The sequence below is a fragment of the Taeniopygia guttata genome, chromosome W (genome assembly GCF_048771995.1).
Source record: "Taeniopygia guttata chromosome W, bTaeGut7.mat, whole genome shotgun sequence".
In the NCBI taxonomy this organism is placed as follows: domain Eukaryota; kingdom Metazoa; phylum Chordata; class Aves; order Passeriformes; family Estrildidae; genus Taeniopygia; species Taeniopygia guttata.
In genome coordinates this window covers 2,496,898-2,519,577 of record NC_133064.1, presented here as the reverse complement: position 1 = coordinate 2,519,577, position 22,680 = coordinate 2,496,898, and the positions used below count along the sequence as shown (strand labels likewise).

At 47.2% G+C, this 22,680-nt stretch overlaps 2 protein-coding genes and 1 long non-coding RNA gene across 10 annotated transcripts; 1 reads left to right on the top strand and 2 right to left on the bottom strand.

The window, feature by feature from the left end:
• Positions 1-214: 214 nt before the first annotated feature.
• Positions 215-19,265, top strand: LOC140682059 (uncharacterized). Of its 8 annotated transcripts, XR_012053297.1 has the most exons (5): positions 508-634; positions 1,524-1,698; positions 2,478-2,674; positions 16,899-17,062; positions 17,699-19,265. It is a non-coding gene; the product is annotated as an uncharacterized lncRNA (long non-coding RNA). The 8 variants fall into 8 exon arrangements; XR_012053292.1 differs by lacking the exon at positions 508-634 and adding an exon at positions 215-493 and having other exon boundaries at positions 16,899-19,265; XR_012053295.1 differs by lacking the exon at positions 508-634 and adding an exon at positions 216-393 and having other exon boundaries at positions 16,899-19,265.
• Positions 4,499-6,788, bottom strand: LOC140682057 (retinal homeobox protein Rx2). The gene is made up of 3 exons (XM_072922968.1): positions 6,272-6,788; positions 5,921-6,150; positions 4,499-5,340 (listed from the first exon to the last, which is right to left on the bottom strand). Exons 1-3 carry the CDS (start codon positions 6,537-6,539, stop codon positions 4,888-4,890), a joined length of 951 nt encoding a protein of 316 aa, XP_072779069.1. The 5' UTR covers positions 6,540-6,788; the 3' UTR covers positions 4,499-4,887.
• Positions 13,158-21,297, bottom strand: CPLX4 (complexin 4). The gene is made up of 3 exons (XM_072922969.1): positions 21,126-21,297; positions 19,119-19,206; positions 13,158-13,800 (listed from the first exon to the last, which is right to left on the bottom strand). The coding sequence occupies exons 1-3, from the start codon at positions 21,290-21,292 to the stop codon at positions 13,573-13,575; spliced, it is 483 nt and encodes a 160-aa protein (XP_072779070.1). The 5' UTR covers positions 21,293-21,297; the 3' UTR covers positions 13,158-13,572.
• Between the last annotated feature and the right edge of the window lie 1,383 nt (positions 21,298-22,680).

Here is a 22,680-nt window from a genome sequence, read left to right as displayed (position 1 = left end):
CCGCAGCCCCCGGCGCGTTGCCGGCAGCTCCGCTGCGCCCGGTGGCGAAACTCGACCGGGACGGGCCGCGACCTCCTGCTCCCGCCGCCTCCGCCAGGCGGCGCCCTCGGCCCGGCCGTGAGGGGAGCGCTCCGCTGAGCCCCGGGACGGGCTGAGGCCGAGTCCCGGCCGTGACGGGATCGCTCCGGTGAGTCCCGGGACCAGCCGAGGCCGAGCCCCGGCCGTGACGGGATCGCTCCGGTGAGTCCCGGGACCAGCCGAGGCCGAGCCCCGGCCGTGAGGGGAGCGCTCCGCTGAGCCCCGGGACGGGCCGAACCCCGGCCGTGAGGGGAGCGCTCCGCTGAGCCCCGGGACGGGCTGAGGCCGAGTCCCGGCCGTGACGGGATCGCTCCGGTGAGTCCCGGGACCAGCCGAGGCCGAGCCCCGGCCGTGAGGGGAGCGCTCCGGTGAGCCCCGGGACGGGCCGAGCCCCGGCCGTGAGGGGAGCGCTCCGGTGAGCCCCGGGACGGGCCGAGCCCCGGCCGTGAGGGGAGCGCTGCAGTGAACCCCGGGACGGGCCGAACCCCGGCCGTGAGGGGAGCGCTCCGGTGAGCCCCGGGACGGGCCGAGCCCCGGCCGTGAGGGGAGCGCTCCGGTGAGCCCCGGGACCGGCCGAGGCCGAGCCCCGGCCGTGCAGGGTGTCCCGGTGCCCTGCGGTGCCAGGTGAGCCCGGTGGCTGCGGCTGTTTGCCGTATCTCAGTCGCAGCCCTCTGCCCAGCTCTGCAATCCCAATCTTTATGGGGCAGAAGTGTCATATGACACAGGGATGACTGCCAAATACCAGCTAGTTTTGACATAATGCCTTGGCAGAACACAGAGATGCTCAGAGAGGAGACACAGTATTAATTCTACTAGAGAGACTGGTACTGTCAGCGTCCTGGTCTAACGAGCTTTTGGGTTCACGCCTTTTTATTTTGTTTTTGTGAGTTTGTTTGTTTATTTGTCTGGTTTGGTTTGGTTTTTGTTATTTGGGGGGTTGTTTGTTTGTATTGGGCTTTTTGGTTGTTTGGTAGGGGTTTTTTGGTTTCGTTGTTTGGCTGGGGTTTTTTTTAGTTTTGTTTTGTTCCACTATTTTCTCCAATGCTAGCATTTTGTGGGTGGGTACTCTGTGGCTGACAAACTACTGATGAAGGTCCCAAGGTTTATAATAGCGACAAAGGAGGACGGCAGACTGCATAGAAGAGAAAAGCTGTAACACTGTAGCTGAAGGGAACCCCGCTGAAGTAATGTCTGTTGGACTTCATAGTACGTCCCTAGAAATGAGGAAAGATGTAACAAGGAGCTTTGAACAGCTACATGAGATACTGCAATAGTTAGAAACTGAATGTCCATAATTGAAATTCCTGTCAGATGTAGCCAGGGCAGATGGAAACAAGACTGTTCAACTTCCTGCGCAAAAGAGGGGAATAGTATTGCCCTCAGCCGCAGCAGCTAGTAACAGAAATTCAAACTATGGCTGAGCAACGTGTGTTTTCATGTCACAGGGGCTGTGAGATACCGTGGCAGTAGCACACGCAACAGCCAGCCCACTGCTCCGGAGGGAATGACAGCTTCCGAGCCATCCAGCAGGGACTGAGGGCCCCTTCTGCACACAGAGACAAGTCCTGCTCCACCGAGAACACAAAGAGCTGAACCTCAAGTCAAAATTAAAGAGCTCAGGTATCTGCTAGTTTTCTTGAATATTGACAGGATTTTGAGCAGGGATGGAGAGAAGGAAGGGAGACCAGAATATACTCTTGAGAACAAATTCTGTTGTGACATTTTCCTCATAACTACTCATTCTCTGGCAGTCTTTTATCTGTATTATTATTCCTTATAAATTCAGGTGTTGAAAAGAAGTCAAGTATGCACACTAAAAATACTATGTTACTAATACAGTTTAAGCAAAAGAAGAAACAGACCACTCAGAAGGCCATGCTAATAGCCTTAGCAAAGTTAGAGTAAAGAAGTGGTTAAGGATCTAGATGATTTAATCCAGTTTTAAGAAAAGGTTTTAGAGTGAGCAATTAGATGCTGTTTAAGGAATTAATCGCTAATGGGTCATTAACTCTGACTGGTATTGTACAATTAACAAGCCGAGGCAGGATTATTAGACTCAGCACCCAATTAAGGAGGAGAAGATATTTACAACAAAATGAACAAATGGGCTTTTAAAATGGAATGGAACAATTTGAAAGAAAGTGTAGGAACACAGAAAACTAGACAGGCTAGAAGAAAGATGTGTTTGCATATGCCTCTGTCTCTTTATTTGTCCACTTATGTGTAGCTAGTAAAATACTCATTTTTAGCAATAAACTCACAGCTTTCCTTGAAGGACATGAGTGCACAAAGTTGATCCACTTACAGGGTTCACCTTATACCTGTACAACGTATAAGAAAGACCTGTTCAATATGCCAATAAAGGAACAACCACTATATCTTGCCATAATCTTTATTAGTTTGCAGGTGCTGAATCGGGACCTTATTAAAAGTGAGCAGGCATCTTCAGCTGCTACTTCTGCTGCCCCATCATTGTGGTTGTATCTACTGCCAGTCTTTGACTATCTCAAGTAACCAAGCATCAGCGCTGGTGACAGCTGATCAGGAATTAGAGGGCTTCTTTCCAGCGGCTTTACAGGATACAGAAAAAATGTAGGTAAGAGAAAAGGGAGGGTAGTAATGCCAAAATATGGCATTAAGCACTATTGAAATCTTGCAGAGTTGCCTTATTAACCATGAGCAATAAGCACAGGTGAGAACTTTAGAGCAGCAATTTAATGTGCTTACCTGCACATTAAAACATAGGGTTTTCAGCTTCAGAGCCACAACTGGACTGCAGCCAAATAATGACAAGTGAGATTGTTCCTACCCTGAGAAGGAAAAGTGTGCAGAGCCTGTGCAGTCACTCATTAGTGTGTGTCTCTTGCTGACACAAACCAGGCCATGCAGGCACTTCTCAAGCACACCAAGATAAATCCTTCTCTTGCAGTCACCAAAAATGCCATGCCTTCTTGCAACTGGTGATGCAAGCAAAGCTCACCTGTGAAAGGACCACTAGAATAAGACCTAAAAACAGAAGCAATACGATTTTTGTTCTCCTCTTTTACCTGAGTAAGTTACTAGAAGTTAGCAAACTACCTCCCTGGTCCTGACAGAAATGGCAGTTCTTTTCCTGGCAACACTTCCTCTCTCTGCTAAGGAAGCAAAGAGATGTGTGCTGGGAAGGGTGAGCACCACCACAAATGCACACACAGCAGAACTGTGAAGATGAGAGCCCAGCAGGACAGTCTCCCCCAGCAGAGCTTCATTCCCCCCCAGATTCAGGGTGGACTACTTACTTGGCTTCCCTTCATGTCCTGGACCAGCACAGATCAGGAGAGGGAAGCTGGGGGTCCTGAACATAGTGTGTTGCTCTGGTCCAGTGAGGCAGGTTGGATCTGCAGGGAGGCTGGGGACAGAGGAAAAGGCGTTTGAAAACAACAGGGATTCCTATTATCTGTAAAAGAAGCTCTCCATACAATAGATGGAGCTGCTGTGGAGAAGGCTATGAAGGGATGTTTAGAAACTGCTGTCTGAGGTTAAAAAGCTCGCTGAAGTGAAGCTGAACAAGGCTGACATACTTGTTTCTGACAGGACTCTTAAAAGATACGCACAGATTGTGAAAATATAATTAGACGCCAGCCTTTGTCTGGCCACAACGAGTGGGAAATGGTGAAAGGAGAGGTCTCCCAGTCTGCACTGAATCATCCCCAGGACACAATGAGGGCACTTGTGCATCCTTCTCTCTTCCCTAATGAGAAACATTAATTGCCACAACCTCCCAAGTGTGTAGAGCATCCCATGCCCAGCAGAGGAGAAGGAGTGTTTCATTACAGCTTCTCAGCCCTATTACAGGCAGTAACCGAGATAATGAAAAATAAAGATGCCGCAGTTTTAGTTCGGGCAGCCTGGCGACGGGCATTGGGTGGGTAGGGGAGCGGGCATGACCCAGCTCTGTGCCAGCCTCCAGGGGCTGTCCTGGGCAGCCAGAGTAGGCAGGATGAGCCTGCCAGGACCCAGCCCAGTATCAGTGCCCAACCAGACACCGTCTGTCTCTCCTTCTGGGCAGCTTGGCTGCAGGGGGCAGGAGCCTTGGGGGTCCTGCCATTCCCCTTCTTTGCAGAGGCAAGGACTGTCACTGACTCCGGCCTGCGAGCCCACCTGAGCCTGGCACTACTCCACAAGGGCAATTGTGGAAGTGGTGTACCTGGCCCAAGGACTGCAAGGGCTCCAGACCCTCTGTGCCCACTCCCATCTGGGCACACTCTCCATCATGGGGATGCAGGCCCCAGTGCCACAGCCAGCTTGGACAGGGTTCTGCTGATGGAGGACAGAGAAGAGCCCACAGCCAGGCATCTCCCACCCCTCCGTGCATCACATGGAGGAGAGGGTCCAGCCCAAGATGCCCACTTGGGCTCAGAAACATGATACACAGCCTCCATGTAGATGGTGCCATTTAATGGTGTAAAAGTAGAACCCCCTTCCTGCAGTCCCCTCAGCACAGCAGTCCTGAGCTCCCAGCCACCTTATATGGCTCTTCGACCTACTGTAGCCTTTATTGCAACTAAAGCATCCAGCCAAGGAGGGAGAGCAAGAGAGATTGTTTTTCCTAAGCTACGATCAGGCCCCTAACTCTTCAGGGGTTGTGGAAAAGGGAATCAAAAGGACCACAAAATACAAAAGCAAGTCAAGGCATAGGGGAAAGGCTAGTGTAAGGGACAGCCCTCCTGTGCCTGGCCATCTGCGGCAGCTGAGGCAGGGTAAGAGTGTCCCTTGGGCCTTCTGGGATGCGCCTTCCCCATGGCTTTCTCCCAGGTGCTGAGAGGGAGTTCAGATTGTCTGCCAGGGCTTGCCAATGGACTGGATGTGCTCCTTGGCCTTCAGCCGCAGGGCGGCAATGCTGGTGTTGCGTGGGTCTGCCTCATCCAAAGGGAACTTGTCCACAAAGTTGGCCCCACACTGATAAGGTGGCGGTGGCCCCATGGCCCCCAGGGGCTGCAGCGCATGGGTCATTGCCGGAGAGTTCAGGAAGGGTGGTGGCGTGTAGCTGCTGGGCAGGCTCTGTGGTGAGGCCACAAAGCCAGGCAGGGTCTGCAGGGCCGTGCTGCTGGGCACGGGTGGGCTGAGCCACGTCTCCAGGGGCAGGCTGCTGCTCAGAGGACCTATGGGTGTTGCCTGCGGCGAGCGGTTGAACGAGAGGATGGGCGAGTCCTGCAGCTTCATGGAGGTCACTTCTAGTTTCTCCTGCCGCCTCCACTTAGCCCTTCTGTTCTGAAACCAAACCTGCAAGCAGAGCTGTATCAGCCAGGCCCTAGGCAGTGGAAAGAGGCTCGCCTCTGCAGCCGTACACGCAAAATAGAGTGAGGGAAAACACGCCTTGCTGAGCCGGGGCAGAAGGGAATTTGGGGGGCTCAGGCGTTCCTCCACGATCTGCAACCCTGCGCCCGGTGGAAAGCAGTCCCGGTGGAGCTGGCCCGCCCATCCACCCGCCACTGCCGTGGCACACAGCACATTCAGCAGCCCCGGGCTGAGACACGCCACTCAAAGGGCAGCAGCACCGACGACACGGCTGCCGGACGCAGGTCTGCCCCGAGCCCCGTGCTGTCCCGCCGGCCGGGCCGGCTCGCGGCTGTGCGGCAGCCGCGCCCAGCGCTCCAGCAGGGCCCCGAGTGTGGCCAGAGCCGTGGTCCCGAGTGTGGCCGGAGCCGTGCTGCGGTCACGGGCCTGCGCGCCGCACCGGGCCTGCTCCGGTCGCCGGGACCACGGGGCTGCACCGAGGCGCGTTGGGCTGGGCCGTGTGTGGCTTCCCGGCGCCGGGGGCCGTCGGGGCTGGGCCGTCGCGGGGGGCCGGGCCGGGCGTTACCTGGACGCGGACTTCGGGCAGATTGACCTTTATGGCCAGCTCCTCGCGGCTGTACACGTCGGGATAGTGGGACTTCTCAAAGGCACGCTCCAACTCGTGAAGCTGGTACGTGGTGAAGGTGGTGCGGTTTCGCCTGTGTTTCTTCTTGGGCTGTTCCTCTTCCGACGGCTTTCCCTCGCCGCCGCTGCCAGCGGGCAACTCGGGGCTGGCGCTGCCAGGACAGTACGGTTCTGCGAGGGGAAGACAGGGGCGTCACCAGCAGGATCTCCCCGCGGGGCTTTGCCCGGGGCGTAGGGGAGCAGCGCCCACCCGTCCGCCCCCCAGTACCCGGCGTTCGTCCACAACGCTCACCTTGGAAGCGCTCAGCGCGGCCCTGGGGCTCGGGCGGCGGCTGCTCTCCGGGCATCTTGGGCAGGCGATGCCGGGGCCCCCGCCGGTCCGCCTCCTTGGTGCTGCTGTCGGGCGGGAAGGCGCCCAGCAGCCCGTCTTCCTTGGTGAACCCCAGGATAGCCTCGATGCTGTGAAGCCTCGACGGGTTTCCCCCGGGACTCCGCGCCGCCGGGCCGGCCAGCGAGAAGGCGCCCTCGGCCATGGCGAGCGGGGCGCCGGGCGGGTGCATGAGGCAGCCGGCCCGGGGCTCCGCCGCGGCTCTGCGGTCTTACCCGGCCTCAGGGCGGCGCGGGCAAGTCTGGCACGGTGTCGCCGGGCGGGCTGGCCTCCTTGGGGCGGGGGAGGAGTGCCAGGGGGCGGTAGGCGAGAGGGAAGGCGAGGCCCCCGCACATCTTCGGCATGGAGGGGGAGGCAGGGCATCTCCCGGCCCCCGCCGGCCGCCCCGCCCCTCCCCACCGGCTGCGGCCCCGGCCCCGGCCCCGGCCCCAGACGGCGCCGGGCGATGCCATCCGGGGCCCCCGAGGCGGGGCGGGGCGGCCCCCGCTGCAGCCGGGGGCTGGCCCGGGCCGAGCGCCGCTGTCGGAGCCCCTGGGCAGCGCTGTCGAAAACAGTGGTGGGACGGGCGGCCAGAGGCGTGCCGGGCACGGGGGGACAGAGCCGGGACGGCGGGAGCCGCGGCAGCCGCTGCCGGGGCGCGGTAAAGGGGACTCAACGAACAGGACGGGAAGAGAAGGGGCGGGAGTCCGGGGGTGCCGGGTCGGAGGACAGCGGGTCCCCGGAACGGCCCTGCGCTGTTCGGCGGCTCTCGGAGCCTCGCCGCGTTTCTCTTGTCCGACGGCTGCAGCCCAGATCCCTCCCAGACGGTTTGTAGGTGCGTCGGTTTCACGGCGGGCGCTCGAAAGCTGCCCTGCGGGACGATCCGCGACTCCGGCCCGACTCAGGGGCACTGGGTAAACGACGCTGCGCTGGTGCTCTGCGGTACGCTCGCCCTGCGAGCCTCCAAATGCATTTCACAGACCAGGTGCTTCCGGGCAGGATAGACGCAGGAGGTGGGCTCAGCCTTTCAGACTTCACAAACCCGAGGAAGCTCTAAGCAATATTTGCGAGGAAATTCAAGTACGCTGCTATGGGACAGAGCTTGTGATTCTGTGACCCTGTACTCCACGGTGCGCGTGGGCCTTGGGGGGGGGGGGTGGGTAGCAGGCAGGGCATGGCTTCATGGGGGATGCACAAAATGTTCTTGGAGGTGAGGCATGGAGCCAAATCCCACACATTTCTCTTTGTACTTGGCTTGGTGGCAGACGTGGACCCACCGCAGGACCAACCAGGTAACGGCGTCAGGTCTCCTGCACCAGTCTTTCCCCTGCTTTTGTTTTTCTGTCACTTTCACACTAGCACTTCCCAGTTCCTCTGAGGCACCAGATGCCTTTTGTCCCAGCTTGTTTACGTGAACAAACTCAGTAACATCCAGAGTGGTTTTCAGTCTACACTTAGCTTTGAAGATGTTTCCATTTGAAGCCCGAGGAGAGTGTATGTGAAATAAAAACACCGCTGCTACTGCTCGTTCTTCCAGACATATTAACTAGTCTAATAAGTATAACCTCTCTCAATAAATCTGCATTTTAAAAAAAATTCTCCTTCTGCCTCAACAGGCTCCATATCGTGCAGATTTTTTCAGAGGAATCACTTCAAAGATTGGCAGTGCTTGCTTCTGCCAGTGTCCACACTTTTTGCAGGTTTATGTTCCGATGTCCCGAAGTAGATTTCTTTTAGGAGTGCATGGCTTTTCCTAGCTCTAGGTGAGGTTTGCCTTCACTGACTGCTTGGGGGTTGGTTTGAGGCCGAAAGAACTCAGGCATCCGTTTGCACGGAGAGGAGGCCAACAGAAGAGACAAGAAAAGGTTAATGTGGCTTTTGTGGACACTATAAAAAGCCAGTCAATACCATTGTAGGGACATTGGAGGGTACTCAAAGCAATCAGCCAGGGGCCATTGTGTTCCTTTAATCTACATGTGTGTTTCCCAGGAACTCTATTAGTGAAAATGAATGAACTGTGCAATGTCCCTAATTTCTTCTAATTTGAAGCTGGGGGTTTACAACATTCAAAATCAGCACAAAACACACCTGTCCCTCTAGAAGTCCTGGGCAAAATTAGGAATCAGTTTTGCTTGTTGTAGTTAAGAAATATAGGAATATGAGATGAAGAAGCAAAACCTCTTTAGTCAGTAACATAAGGGGCATTGGATCCTAGCACAGATGCTTCTTTTGGGGTACTTGTCAAAGTTGTCAATTACAGAGTCAATACTTGATTTTTTTGCTGTTAATCACAATATGAAGGCAGAAAAAAAAGCCTTCCAGCCCTGAAGCACGGTGCTTGAGTCCTACACAGGACACAAGAGACCTTCCTCCCTGACAGAGAAGGCTCCTTTTTCCTCAGGAGTAGAATATTCCACTTGTGTTTTCCATGTGGAGCTACATTTGTCACTGTAGCATCCTTCTTGCGGGTGAATGGAATTGTTGAGAGAGGAAGACACTCCCTTGATCCCAATTTGAAAAAATACCTGGAAAAAAACCCATAACCGTGTAGGCAGAGCTGAGAGAGCTCTGACTCTTCCAGCTATAGATCTGTCTTTTCTCTCTTGCCATGCTTCAGGCACAGACTGTGTGACATGCATGAGGTGTTAGAGTACTCCAGGGAGGGAAAAAGTCTGATGGTTCCTCTGATTGCACAGAGGGTTTAGATAGGCAAAGAATGGTAACTGAACTTTTCCCTTTGGGTCTGATGTCCTGGTTGTCAGTTGAATCGCTTGCAGCCCTCTGGGAGATGTATCGTATTAGTATGAAGCCTCAGAAACTGATCCTGTGGTACATCCCAGCTTTGCAAAGACCATTGACCTTTGCAAACTTGTGGAGGCAACTAGAATCAAATTTGAGAGTATTTGTTAGGGGATGAAACAGGCAGGGTTTGTTACTCGCCTTTCCAAGGGTTACCCCCATTCCATCACCTTTTTATTTTTTTGCAATGCATTATTAAAATTTCTGCTGAAGTTATGCTTGGAAAGTAACAGAAGTTCTCAAGATGAACAATTTGTAAAGTGCAGCAGTCTGCTGTACCTCCTTCCTGTACATGTATAGTGAAGACTAAAGGGAAATTGTTTTCATCCTGTAGTCGCTGTTGAGACATACTCAACAGTGGACGTGGACGTGGTTTCACACAATGAAATCAGCACCATAAAATGCCACAAGTTCCTCCTTCCTTTTCTCCTGCCTTTTCTTTATGCCCAGGTGAAATAATTACTGCCTTGCAGAGCATAGATTTGCAACTGAAGTCACACTGCAGGAGAGACATCACTCTCCAGACCAAAGATGTGCAGCAGGGAGGACCTCCCTGAAAGATAAATGGGGCTTCCAAGGTCAGACTGCAAATCAACAGGAGGGAAGCAAGGAAAAGGAGGGAATATTCACCTAGAGAGAACCTGCACCCTCCTGCAGTTTTCATGCTCTGTATCACCCAGCAGATTGTTAAAAACAACCAGAAAAAAGGAATTTCTCCTCCCAAAAATTCCACCTAAGGGTGCAGTTTCAGAACCTTCTTGAAAGCATTATGCATGAGGAAGCTGCTGTCTCCTCCTGTCACTGTGTTGCTCACACTTCTGTTGCTTTTCTGCTGAGACTTTGCTTGATCTGCCCAGGAGAATCAATCAGCTGTTTTCTCCACCTTCCAGAGTCCTGTCTGGCACCCAGGAGTTGCACAGAGATCTTCTTGTCCTGCTGTCTGTCCGGGCTGTGGGTATGGAATAGGCTCTGGGAGCCAGGCAGCCCTTTGTGGTGGACTGGGTGTGAGGGTGCTGGCATTTAGACTTGCCATGCTCACAGGGAAGGAGGGGAGGTTTATGCTATAAGGCTATATTAACACAATCCTTCTTTACTTGTTTTCCAATTAGCCTAATTGAATTCGGATTGCTTAAGCGTGGGCACTAGAGACATTTATCTTGATGGGATGAGGGTCTTGAGCTACAGCGATCCTATTAACACTAAGAACCCAAATCCCAGGTAGGGTCCATCGAGCAGTAGCTGCCACGTGACCTAACCCTTTAATCTGCTCCTGACAAAGACACATGGACACATAGACGTGTCCCTGTCCACTCTCACATGTGTGTTGCTGCAGGCACACGTGTACATGTGCATTTGTGCACAGATATGGACACAAAGATTCCCAGACTCTCATACCAGCACATGTGCACATGCAGTGGCTGCCCTGTGACCTGTCCCCAGGGCTAAGCACCTTGAGAGCTGCATGTATGTGGGGTGGCCTCACCACCTCCTACTCATGTGCCTCCCCAGGCCTGTGGCTGGTGGCTGAAGATGAGAACAGCCGGTGCTGGAGGGATGAGCCCTGCAGGTGCTGCCAGGAGCAGGCAGCCACCTTCAGCAAGCTGAAGATCAGGCTCCTGCTGAGGGCAGCACAGATTTGCCCCCCTGCCCTGGCTCTGCCACTCCGGACTAAATGTGGGAGCTCTGGTCTAACAGTGGTGACAAGGCAGCTCACTCCTGTACCAGCAGCACTTCAGTGGGGCTGGGCTCCCATCTTGTGTCAGTCCCAAGCCCCCTCCCAGTCCTGCTTGTCTCTGCCAGCCCTGACACTTTTTTTGGAATCTCATTAATAATTTGTTTGGTGATTCTGACTGTACTTTCTTCTCTGACCCTTTAAACTGTGAAAATGCTGATCCTATATCTGCTGACAAATTTTATTAGATCCTTTAAAGCACCAGATGCTTTCAGTAAGATTTTTGGGATGTCCCAAGCACATTTTAATTCAAAGGTCAAAACCCTTAGGCTTGTTTATTTTGGTGTTTTATAGATAGAACAATTCGGTCTGTAAAGCAACACAACAGTGTGGGGACACCACCCAGATTTATACCAATGCAGATGGAAATGCATTAAGCCTCACAAACTTCAGGCTGGTTGAGCTGAGCTGGTGACTCTTATATCTACTTTATGTAAAGACCTCCTAAAGGACCCCACTTGTCTTTCCACATAGATAATTAGATTCTGCAGTGCCATGTGAGAGCAGAATCCCAAGAGGACAAAATCAGATCAGAAGTGTTGGTGATTTTAGGCAAAATACCTCTGATACTTGAGGGACCTGCTGAAGATAGGTTTTGTCCACTAAAGAAATTACCTGTTGGATGAGAGCCATTTAATGCACTAGGACATTCTCTGGAAAGAGCAAGGAAGGTCAGAACTTGTCAGCTCTGTGTTTCCTAGGTAAGAAGGAAATGAGCAACAAAAAAATGCCTATTTTCTTAACGGAGAAGAAAATGGGTAACAGGTTTTCAGGCAAGTCTGTTCAGTTTATATTTGACGAGTGATTGATGAAAGAACTTTCCCAAGCTCTATTTGTAGGAAGGAATCTCAGCTTCCTTTTACTGCTAGCAAACTAGCTGTGTTCAGGGAAACTAGAACCTACCAATGAGAACATTTAGCATAAGGTTGGGAGGAGTGTTTTTAGAAAGTGTTTGTGTGCTCAGCAGAAACATTAGGAAAACTGGCAATCAACTTGAAATGTAACAAAGGATACTGGTCAAAAATAGCTAAAAGACAGACAAATAAATGTAATTTGACATAATTAACCACGATCCATATGTGATGAACACACAAAGCTGCATGCTGCCCTCTCTGTTTTTTTGCAGACGTGGAGGCAGGCACCACCGTGATTGTCAGTGGTAATGAGATTTTTAAAGGCAGCAGTTTTTCTCTGTCCTTCTTCTGTATCTCAGTGTCTGTGCCAGTGCACCAGGAGATCGTAGGGGGACTTTCCCTTGCCGCCTTGGCACCCAGCAGCTGTTGGAGCAGGAGGGAGGGGGGAACCTCTCTCCCTTGCCCTTCTCTCTGCCTCACCACAGAGGTGACTTTGCCAAAAGGAGAATTCAGCTTCCTTTTCAAGTCACCAGTAAAACGCTGCAGGCATAGCACAGGCTCACATCCTCCCTGAGATGCTGTGCCTGTCTGCACCTTGTCACTGTCCTGGTGTAGCTGTGGGTGACTGCTGACCCCTCTACAGGGAGGAAGACAAGACAAAGAGAAAAAGAAGGAAGCAAGCAAGGAAAAAAGGAAAAGGGAAAGAAAGGAGATAAATCAGACTTAGTGAATTTGTTAATTTAAAAGGATTATTTTTACTTGATTGGCTGGAGACAGAGAGAGAGAGAGAGAGAGAGAGAGAGAGAGGGAGAAAGAAACTTAGAAACCTCTAGGAAGGTGCTACATGTATTCATTTCCAAATATGTAATTTCCAGGCTATCTCCTGGAGAACTTAAAAAGCCATTAATTTTATAGAATTTCTTGAGAGTAGCAGCCTGCATGTCCCATAGACACAGGGAGATTTAACATTAGTGAGAGCTATGCCTTTCCTCAGGTTTAGGTGCCCCACCCTGGCTTACCCTTCTATGTTTAGCCTTCGGTGGAGACAACTCCCAGAATCAGTGTGGGGAGCTGGTTCTAGACTTGTGCCAGTACCCCCAGCCCCAGAATTTGGCACACAGAGCAGACAAGCAGAGAGTCACTGCCGTCCCTTGATGTTTGAAGTGTCTTTGAGAGGCTGGGAAATGAATGCAGACTGGAGAAGCCTGCATTGCTCCAGAGCAGGACTGAGGGCCAGCAAGCCTTACTTTCCTACAGGTTCCCACTCAGTGTATATGACAATATTTTTGACCCACACTGTTGAGTTACATGCTTCGCTTTTTGCCTTTTGCTACACTTAATTCAGAGACGATTTTAAAAATCAAGGTTTTGCAGCAAATGTCAGTATCTGAACACTGTGTTTGCCTCAAGATGCTTGAAACAGATGTGTTCTTATAAGAAATATATGTGTTTATTTCTGAAAGCAGGATTAAATGAGTGGTTACCTCTATGTGATGTATCAGAAGTACAATTTTGTTTGAACATACACATTTAACAGCATTTCAGTCATGTGGAAAAAATGGAAAAAGGCACATTTTTTCCCCAATATTAACTTCTTTAAAGCCATTTTTTCCATGGGGGAAAAAGTTATGTTCAAAACTGAGGATCAGTTCTAACTTCCCTCTAGGCAGTCCCAGCAGGTAAATTTTTACTCTTTCCTCAGGGTTTTAAGTCTCTCTTTCATCACTTTTCTATATTTACATTGAATGCTATAGAGCTAAGTGCATCTCTCTGCCTGCTGTCCCTCTGCAGCTCCAGTAACACAAGACTGAAGTTACAGCCTTTGGGCAATGGTAGCTCATCTACATCATGGAACATTTCTGCTCAGCTGCCTGTTTCATCTCAGTGAAGGTGGCTTGTGCCTTTTCTTTGATGGCATCCATGTCCATATTCTGGATGTTCTGCAGCTGGCCCAGGATAGAGTCCTTGTCTTCTTCCTCCTCCTGATCTTCTGCCACCATCTTCTGAAGGTCTTCTGGCAATCCCACATCATCTCCAGCCATCTGTATTTGATTCTCATCCAATTCACTCTAAAGCAGGAAACAAAACCAGCAGATGAGAGTATTTCTGCTCTCCCAGGATCTACCAGTGAGCCCTCTTGTTTTCTTGTTTTTTAGGTTTTTAGGGGGAGCCAAAACATGCACAGATTTTTCAGTCGATTTTTTTTTTTTTTTTTTTTGTGTGCAGTTTGTGAATTCAGGGCCTCAATCAGCCTGCATAAAAGGTCGAAGGTTTTTTGGGCAATGTCAATTATATTTCTTTGAAGGGCTTCTGCACCATCAAAACTGAAGCCCTCAGTGTCACTTGCCATTTTAGAAACCTTTGCCATGCTGATGGTGCAGGAATTCTATTTCAAGTTATTTGTGGCCCCCCAAACCATGCTGCAGGACACTACCAAGCCTGTCAGCTGCTGTGCTGTACCTGTCAGCTTGTGGTCAATGAAACAAAAGCTTTAGAAGAGCTGTCGTACCATTTCCTCATTCGATTCTTGGGCAGGGCGGGTTGGGGGAATTTTTAGGTATCAGCACTAAACTGAAGCCTTCTGGAAGAAAGATGCATTAAACTTCAGAATGAATTACTGGAAAAAGGGTCCCCCATCTTCCCAAATCATGTCTGAACTCTATCTGGATCTTTGGTTGGCCTCTCTGAGTTGTGATGAAGAGCAGGGGCTGCCTGGCACATAATCAGTGTTGCAGTGCTGGTAAGTGGGGTAATAGGAGGACTTGGACAACAACAGAGAGGAGGGAAGTTGGTTGTGAATCTGAGAAAGCAAAGGGAGACAGGAGAAGAAACTGGTTAAGAAATTAAAAGAGCTGAGATGCAGTTGCCTGCCCACTGAAACACTCCATCAGTGGGATTATGTCAATTTTTCAAACAATGGTGATTTTGTTCACATTTTCTGGTGGATTCTGATGGAGCCAGAGCTCAGAAGAACAGGATATTTCGACACAGTTCACACATCAAAGATAAGCATTAATGCCTCATTACATCTCCAAAATTAACCATGACAGCAGCAAAGGCCTGATATGAATAAGCAGCAATGCTATCAGCAGGAGGTGTTTTTTAGAGTGAGGGGTCTGGGTTTTTCATGAATGAAAGGACAAATGAATGCAAGGACATATATGAGCAATGTCTCTGTTGTTGCAGGCCTTGGCGGGGACAGGCAGGCTGGGGGTGGTCGGCTGAATAACTACTATTTATGGTTCCATATTTCTACATTTTATGTTTGCAATTACTGTACATCCCTTTAATCTGATTTCCCCCCATATCTCCTGTGAAACTGTAGGGAGCTCTAGCAGGATTGCTACTGCTATGTTGAGAAAATGGGTGAGGGCATCTCTTCACCTTTTTGGTAAGAGTTGCTGGAGTCAGATCTGTGGGAGCTAGAAACAATTTCCCGAACAGAAGAGGTATTTTTTATTGATTGTGTAGCAGGAAAAATTGTTTTAAGCTTTTATTCAGCAACTGATGGCTATGAAAGGAGTTAGCACTTTTGAAATCCTCACCAGTAGCAGTAGAGGATAATAAAAAAATGTTAATTACTGATATAGTGTCCTTAATCAGACAATCACACATATGCTTTACTTTAGACTTATCTCTAATTTAAGGCATCATCATTGCACACTACTGTAGTGATTCACATCTTTGGCAATGTGAACAATTGTCTGGCATGTTCTTGCATCAAAGCCTGCTGTCCTGTGGAAGTATGGATGTGATGTGTAACAGTTTGGGGATTCAAAGTGTTCTCTGACCAAAAAAATATATATTGAGATACAGTCTAAAGCAGTACAATTCTGCCCAAGCCAGCTGCCTCTACCCACTTGGCATTTAGCTTTAATAGACCTAAAACAAGCTTCTGCAGGGTGGGGTTGCTCAACAAGAAGCAAAGAGGCGCATTATACATGTATGGCCTCTTCACTTCCTTGTAAAATTTGAGTGTTTGATGCTTGTTTACTTTGATTTGAAATGGAAAAGTGAACACAGAAACAACATCTATTTTACTGAATTAAATATGCCTGGCACTGGTCTCTTGCCCCAAGGCCAGCTGGCCTGGAAAAACCCACTGGGATGCTATTGAACTCTCTCCCTACCAAACAGGGTGGTCCCATCTAACTGCCGATTGGAAATGCCTGTCCTAACTCCCAAACTGGCCGTGGGAACTGCTTGGGAGAGTGCCCAGGCCAAAACTGGGTCAGACATTATTCTGACAATTCAACAGCATAGGCGATAGAGTCTGAGTGCATGGTAATATTTTTTGACCCTGATTATGCATCTGATGTAGTCAGTCCCATATCTGTTTTGCTGTAGATGCAATAGAGTTCTATACATATACAACGATACACAGGTAGTTGTGAGCAGAAAACTGTCTAAATATCTGCTTTGTTACAATTTGACAGTAAAGTCCTCTGCCCAAATTAAGGTGCAAGGATCCAGTTCAAGCATACCAACTTTATTTTGTAGCATTAAGTGTGTACAGAAATGAGAAAGAGAGAGAGAGGGAGAAGGATTAAGATACTGCAAGCAGGAGATGGTCACCATCTGATATCGCAGGGGAAATTCCTTCTCTGGCTCCCACGGGTAAAGGATACAGTTTAACATGAGACAGCTCCATGTCTGCTGGGCAGGAAAGGCAGTGTTCCTCAGGGAGACACAGGCTCTGCCCACAGGAAAAGCAATGTCCCTCAGGGAGATAGCTTTTTTCAGTAAAAGTTTTGTCAAGCTCCCTCAAAGGGAGACAATGCCCTCCAGGAGGGGAGAAGAACAATAAAAGTTTGGTTTTGCTTGTTAAACACCACTTTTGGTCCTCTGAACAACGATGTTAAAGTCTTCTGTGCAACTTAAGGAGCAAAGAAGACCAAATGCTGGTTCAACGCTGCTTATATGAAGTCTACTTGTAAACAAAAAACATCAAAGCTCACAGAATAATCCGCAAGAGAATCAAACTCTTTTCCAGCATCCCTGTGTGATGTACTGTTTTCCTTATGCCTAACTTATCCTGTCATAACATTTACCTCTGCTTGTGTGAAGAGATCCTTAGGTAGCTGACTCCAGACCTTATCCTGTGATTCATCACCTACAATGCACCAGTAACATATAAAATCAGAGTTCATCTTGCCTTGACCTGCAGGTGGGACTTAAATTAGCAACACAGCAGCACCACTGTCCTTATGCCACTGAAGGGCCGCAAGTACCTCACAAGCAGTGCAAGGAGCCAAATGTTGGAACCAGCAGCCTTCCTCCCCAGAAACACCCTCAGAGAATCCAGAGATCACAGCTTGGAGCACAGAGCTGGTGAGTGGGGACTGCTCTCTCCTGACATCTGCACTGGGACCCCTTTTTTTCCACAGCTCACCATCAACTCATGCCCCTATGTTTAGACCTTGCAGCAGTTCATTGATTACTGAATCCCAGTTCAGGAAAAAAGAAGCAAGTGGATAAGAGAGTTTGGTCAGTTTTTAAAAAAATCAGTTATTAAAATATTAATGTCTGTATTTATATAATATTTTTAAATGTTTTGTATTAATGTGATGCACTGAATACGCCAAAGATGAAAAAGTTGTCCATAGATCAAATGTCTCATGGCTAAAAACATCTTTCTGATGATAAACCTAAGTTGACAACTCTGTTAATAGGATTAGGTTCATTAAGGGTCTACTTTCTCTTATAAATCTGGCCCAGATAGCATGGAGCTTTAGATTTTACATGGCAAAGGGGGGCCCTGCTTAGTCCTGAATTTCATGCTTTTACTTAAAATGCTTGCTAGTGGTTGATACTGGTAATATTCAATGTTTCTAGACCATACTAGGCTACCTGAAATGACGTTCAATTTTCAAGATATTTAATGCATTATCACAAGTCTAAGAGCATATTCCTGCCAGAATGTTGTATTACAGCACTGATTTTTTTTTTGTTTTGTTTTTGTTTTAGGGACATGTTAGCATGCATATAGTAGTTTCATTTTCTTCCTGCTAGAACATGTTTTCATTGGGGCTGATGAAAACCATAAAAATGCTATATAGGGAGAAACAAAAGCAGGAAAATGTATTCTGCAATATTGTTTTCTGGCTTAGAGCTACTCTCCTACCTTGGAGACAAGTCTTCTATTGTTGTTACTGATATATGGCTCCAGAGAGTGCTTGGTACATGCCAAAGCCAAGATCCTATTGGAGATGGGTCAGATCCCCACTGCATACTTGTGTGTCTATGAGGTGCTCAGCCAAGGGGGACTGGTGACCTGGACACCATCTCCAGCTGTAAAAATCACTACAAGTGGGAGAATTTGAAAACCAGAGCCACCCAGCTCCACTGATGTTCAGTTGAGACCTGAGCACTCAAGTGTTCTGGAGCTTTCCAAAGCAGCTCCTTTTGAAAGCGCTGGCAAGACACTGGGTAAATGCTGTTCAGGAGCTGTCTCAGCCTATGCCTCCAAAAGGTAAGCAAAGCCTAATGATATTTTACTCCTCAGCTGCTTATTAAAATGCTGGTGTTTAGAGACTTAGGCCTCCAATCCAATCAATCACTTAAAATCTTGGACTTAATTTTTTTGCATAATTAATCTTTCTGTAATTAAACTCATCCTCAGGGTATGTTGTCCAGCTAGAGCACCAGAGGAACCAGGCTCTTAGGGGTGGCATACATCTTACCTGAGTTCAGATGTCACCTGGCCTCCCTCTGGAAGAGACACAGCCACTGGGAAGTGACCCAACTCCACCTTAAAGGCTTATTTAAAAGTTTGGCTAGATGAGGCTACAAGTGCTGGTCTCTTTCTGTTGATGATGAGTCCCTAATGACTTGTTTGGATTAAGCACTACATTTTTAGTAGCTAAATTTACAGGATCTAGATTCTTCAGCTTCCTCTGTTTTAATCAAAAAGCACGGGAAAGTACTGATCAGAACATGAGTAGTAATGACTCAGAGCTGGCAGGTGAGTAATACAAATAAACTCTCAAATTGCTAAGAACCACATATCCTTGAGGGGTATAAATGAAATATGCCAACCTCTTCCCAGCAGTGACAGGTCAGAGCAAATGTGTGATACAAACCCCTGGAAAGAGTACTCTGTCCTATATTACCTCTCTGCTGCCCATGGCAGAAGCTTACAAAATAAGACAGTAATTTAAAAATTTGTTTGAAATAAGTTGCTTGAAGCTTTTGCTTAGCTTACAAAATAACACAATAATTAAAAAATTTATTTAAAATAAGTAGCTTGAAGCTTTTGCTTTCAATATTTTGGTTTTCCTGGAAAGATTTGACAGTGCTAAGATCACTAAAGAAAAAGGAATGGGCAGTTTAAAATTGGTTGAAATTTGGCCTCTGGACTAGATGAGCTCATGAGCTGCAGGCTTACCTTGGGCAGTCTGTACTTTTCTCTCAGGTGAACCCTCAGAACAGCTCGCTCTGCTTTTTTCTGTGCAAATGCTGCATCTCTTTCCATCCTGGAAATCAGAAAAAATGTTCCTTCAAGATGCTAATAAAAACAATCTTTGGCACTAAACCAGTTGCTTGGGTGCAAAAAGCTACACATGGGAGTTATTCCCCAGATTAGTAACTTGTTCAAAGGCAAAAAAGGAGCAATGCCAATAAAGTGATGCCAAGGGGCCACACTTCCTGTGCTTCTGTCACCTGTGAATTTTCCTGGTCTTTGTTTGTGCATTCATTGTTTCATGAAGGCAATGAATTCTAAAGCTTCCCCACATGGAAGACTAGTGACTTCATCTATAATTTTATAAAATGTTTTCATTAGATTTAAGAACTGGTCTGCACCTTTTTTTTTTTTTTTTTTTTTTTTTTTTTAGGTTACATATGCATTTATTTGCAAAACATGTCTCCTCAGAGATTTTTGGTAACATTTGATAACACTCACCTTTCACCCCCCCACCCCCCCGCCCTTTAATTTCTTTTTTCCCCAGTAGCATTTTCATGGAAGTTCTATTGCAAAATTGATCTTGTTTCGGTATAGGTATTTTGGCACATAAAAGCTACTTCCAGAATGAAATACTACTTTTCCTCTGCTTCCAAAATGACTGTTTGGATTTCTCTCCCTCTAAAACCAAAACCCCCACAAACAAACCTAAAATCTGAGAAGTACCCAAAGCCTGGTTGGTTACAAGTTCAAAACTGCCTGAGCACAAGTTCAGCAAGGCATGCTTTACTTTTCTGGTCTCCATTCCTGCACAGCTGAACACTGGGCAAAATCCATGGAGTACTGAAACAGGACCATGCTCTGCCCATGTCAGAGAGTTCTGACACAGCACCACATTTCATCCAGAGGTGATCTTTTCTCTTAGAGTTTCTAACTGTCCCATATGGATACTCCTGCCCTGCTTCCTCAGTACAGTTCAGCAGGGAAAGGATACATGCCCCACCTAAAAACAGTATAGAAGTAATTCTTTTCCCAGGCATTCCCCTATCCCAGGAATCCTGTGTTTCTTCTCAGTCTCCATAAAGCATCTTCCTGCCAGCAGGTGGTCATTTCTCTTTTAAATATCACTTGACAGAAAGCAGAACAAAACATTCTGTGCTTTTTTCCAAACCAAATGACCCTCTTCAGGGCTTCCTGATTGAAATGTCTGATGCTAAATACAGACCTGGATACCTCAAATTCCATCAGTCATTAACCTGGCACCTATAATCATCTTACAGGAAGGATTTACACAACTATATTATGTAATTGACCATTAGAGGAACAGATGCATTTGAGATTTAAAAGTCAATAGTTTTATTTATAATTATGCATGGTTTGAACTCCTACACACACCAAGTCCTCCATTTTACTTGTTTTCATAAACACAGCAAGTGATAAATACTGTCTTTAAAGACAAAATTGAGACTTCATTGATTTTAAAGTTCTGCTTTATTTAGTAGATTTTAGAAAAAAAATAGCCATCTTAAACCTTTGCTCAAGGTAAATGAGCATGCGGTACTTTTTCAGGTCTACCATAATAAATGTGGACAATGAAATATTACATCTTGAAAGTGTAGTCCACATGGAGTTCTAGGACAAATTATATACATTAGAGAATTAAATCCTGCACTACAAACATCATGGGAAATTTTTCTAGATAAAATAACATCACCTAGGAATGAGTCCAGCATATCAAGCTGTGGAGATAGCAGGAAAGCATAGGAGAGAGTTGCTAGATGGGGAGGAGGGGCAGGAAGAGGGAATGTATATTTTACCATTTCCAGTTGGGGAACTTCTATTTTGGAAAATCTTTCTAGCAAAGATTCATCTGCTTAAAAAAAAAAAAAAATAGTGAAAAGCAGCATGTTTTGCTTTTTCTTGGGTTATTTTTATTTGCACAAAGTTACCAAGAATCAGCCCCGTACTCATAATAAGGGAACAGGTACTCACTTCTCCTCAACCATTTGCTTTTGATATTCCTCATACTCCTCTCTGGTCATTCCTGCAGCTGCTGCTGGATCAGAAGGAGTGCTTTCTTCTTTGCTTTCTTCTCCTCCACCTCCAAGTCCCAAATTCTTTACCTGGTTGCTCAACATACTTTTCATTAGAAAGGCCATCTTCTCAAAAAAAGAAAAAAAAAAAAAAAAAAGGAGCTATAAGAAAACAACTACAAGAAAACCAAACAAAAAATGTTTTCAAACACAACAGTTGTAACCGAGAGGGTTTCTACAGCCACATCAGCTCCTCAAGGGCACAGTGCTAGTGAAACGTGAATGCCAAAACCAGTTTGTCAGCCATAATCTGGATTAAAGAAAGAACTCCTTAATATATAGAGGCAGATGGTTCCGATTACTCCAAAAAAAATCATTAGATGCAACTACCTACTTTTTCCATTAATACTTTAAGCTAGTTGTACACACACACAAATCAACTAAAGTGTGCAATTTTGACATCTTCAGTCTTGAAGTTTGCTCTCACTTTCACAGAGATCACAACATTCCCTGGATTTGAATTTAAAACCTGCTTGACTCAATAGTCATAGTAAAATAGCAAAATTCAGGCTGTTGAGTAGAAAACCCTCAGATCTGAGATTTGAAAACTTGAGTTCTTCATTAAGCAAAACCCCTTATTTTTTTTATCCATTAATATTTTATCCCACTGGACAGAAATATTTTGTGTGGTTTTTCTTCAGACCCTCTTCATGTGGTTGGTTTATCTTGCAGATGAATGAGGCATCACTGTTATGATGACTTTATTTCAAGAAAGTAATCCCAAAGAAAGCAAGTCAGATCTTCCTAGTGTTCTTTCTTTCGGGTTTCTATCAGCTCTTTCCCAGACTGTCTCCATCTAGACCCCTGCTTTGGTGCTACATAAAACACCTGCTGTTTGTAATCCTAACTGCTGATAAAGGATGAATAAATCTGAATCTGTATGCCAGAAAACAGTATGGATACCTTTTGGATCTAGATTGTTTCTGTTGGCCCTTATCTTTCTAACCTTTAGTCACATCATTAGCTTCAGGTGAAGATTTCCAGGATCTGCCACCTAGGTCGTCATAGACTATTTTGGGAAAGAAAATCAACTGCTAGGTTTCCAAAGTTCATGACTTTGTGTTTTGAGCACTTATCCTACTGCACTGACTGCACATGCCTTAATGCAACATTCTGGAATTTTGATTATCTAAATGGTTCACCCAGCACTCTCGTAATTTCAATGAGAACTGAGAGATGGGAGGATTCCAGTTTGCCTAATACCTTAATCTATATTACAGCCTTTCTAATTAAAGCAGATCTGTTACTATAAAAAAAAACCAAAAACAAAACACCACCAAAAAACCTCACAAAAAATACCCAAAAAAAAAAAAAAAAAAAAGCAAAGCAAACTGAAACAAACAAACAAAAAAAATCCAAACCAAAACAACAAGAAAAAAACAACCACAGGACATTCTGAAATCCTGACTTATTAGTGACTAAACAAGAAAGTCTCTCTTTTTGAAACTATCACT

Excerpts from the sequence above, each read along its gene's own strand:
- LOC140682057 (XM_072922968.1), bottom strand. The coding sequence starts at position 6,539 with ATGCACCCGCCCGGCGCCCCGCTCGCCATGGCCGAGGGCGCCTTCTCG. Across the intron at positions 6,151-6,271 it reads CCGCGCTGAGCGCTTCCAAG|AACCGTACTGTCCTGGCAGC; the intron begins GTGAGCGTTGTG and ends TTCCCCTCGCAG. Across the intron at positions 5,341-5,920 it reads TGCCCGAAGTCCGCGTCCAG|GTTTGGTTTCAGAACAGAAG; the intron begins GTAACGCCCGGC and ends CTCTGCTTGCAG.
- CPLX4 (XM_072922969.1), bottom strand. The coding sequence starts at position 21,292 with ATGGCCTTTCTAATGAAAAGTATGTTGAGCAACCAGGTAAAGAATTTG. Across the intron at positions 19,207-21,125 it reads AAGCAAATGGTTGAGGAGAA|GATGGAAAGAGATGCAGCAT; the intron begins GTGAGTACCTGT and ends TCTGATTTCCAG. Across the intron at positions 13,801-19,118 it reads AAAAGTACAGACTGCCCAAG|AGTGAATTGGATGAGAATCA; the intron begins GTAAGCCTGCAG and ends TTCCTGCTTTAG.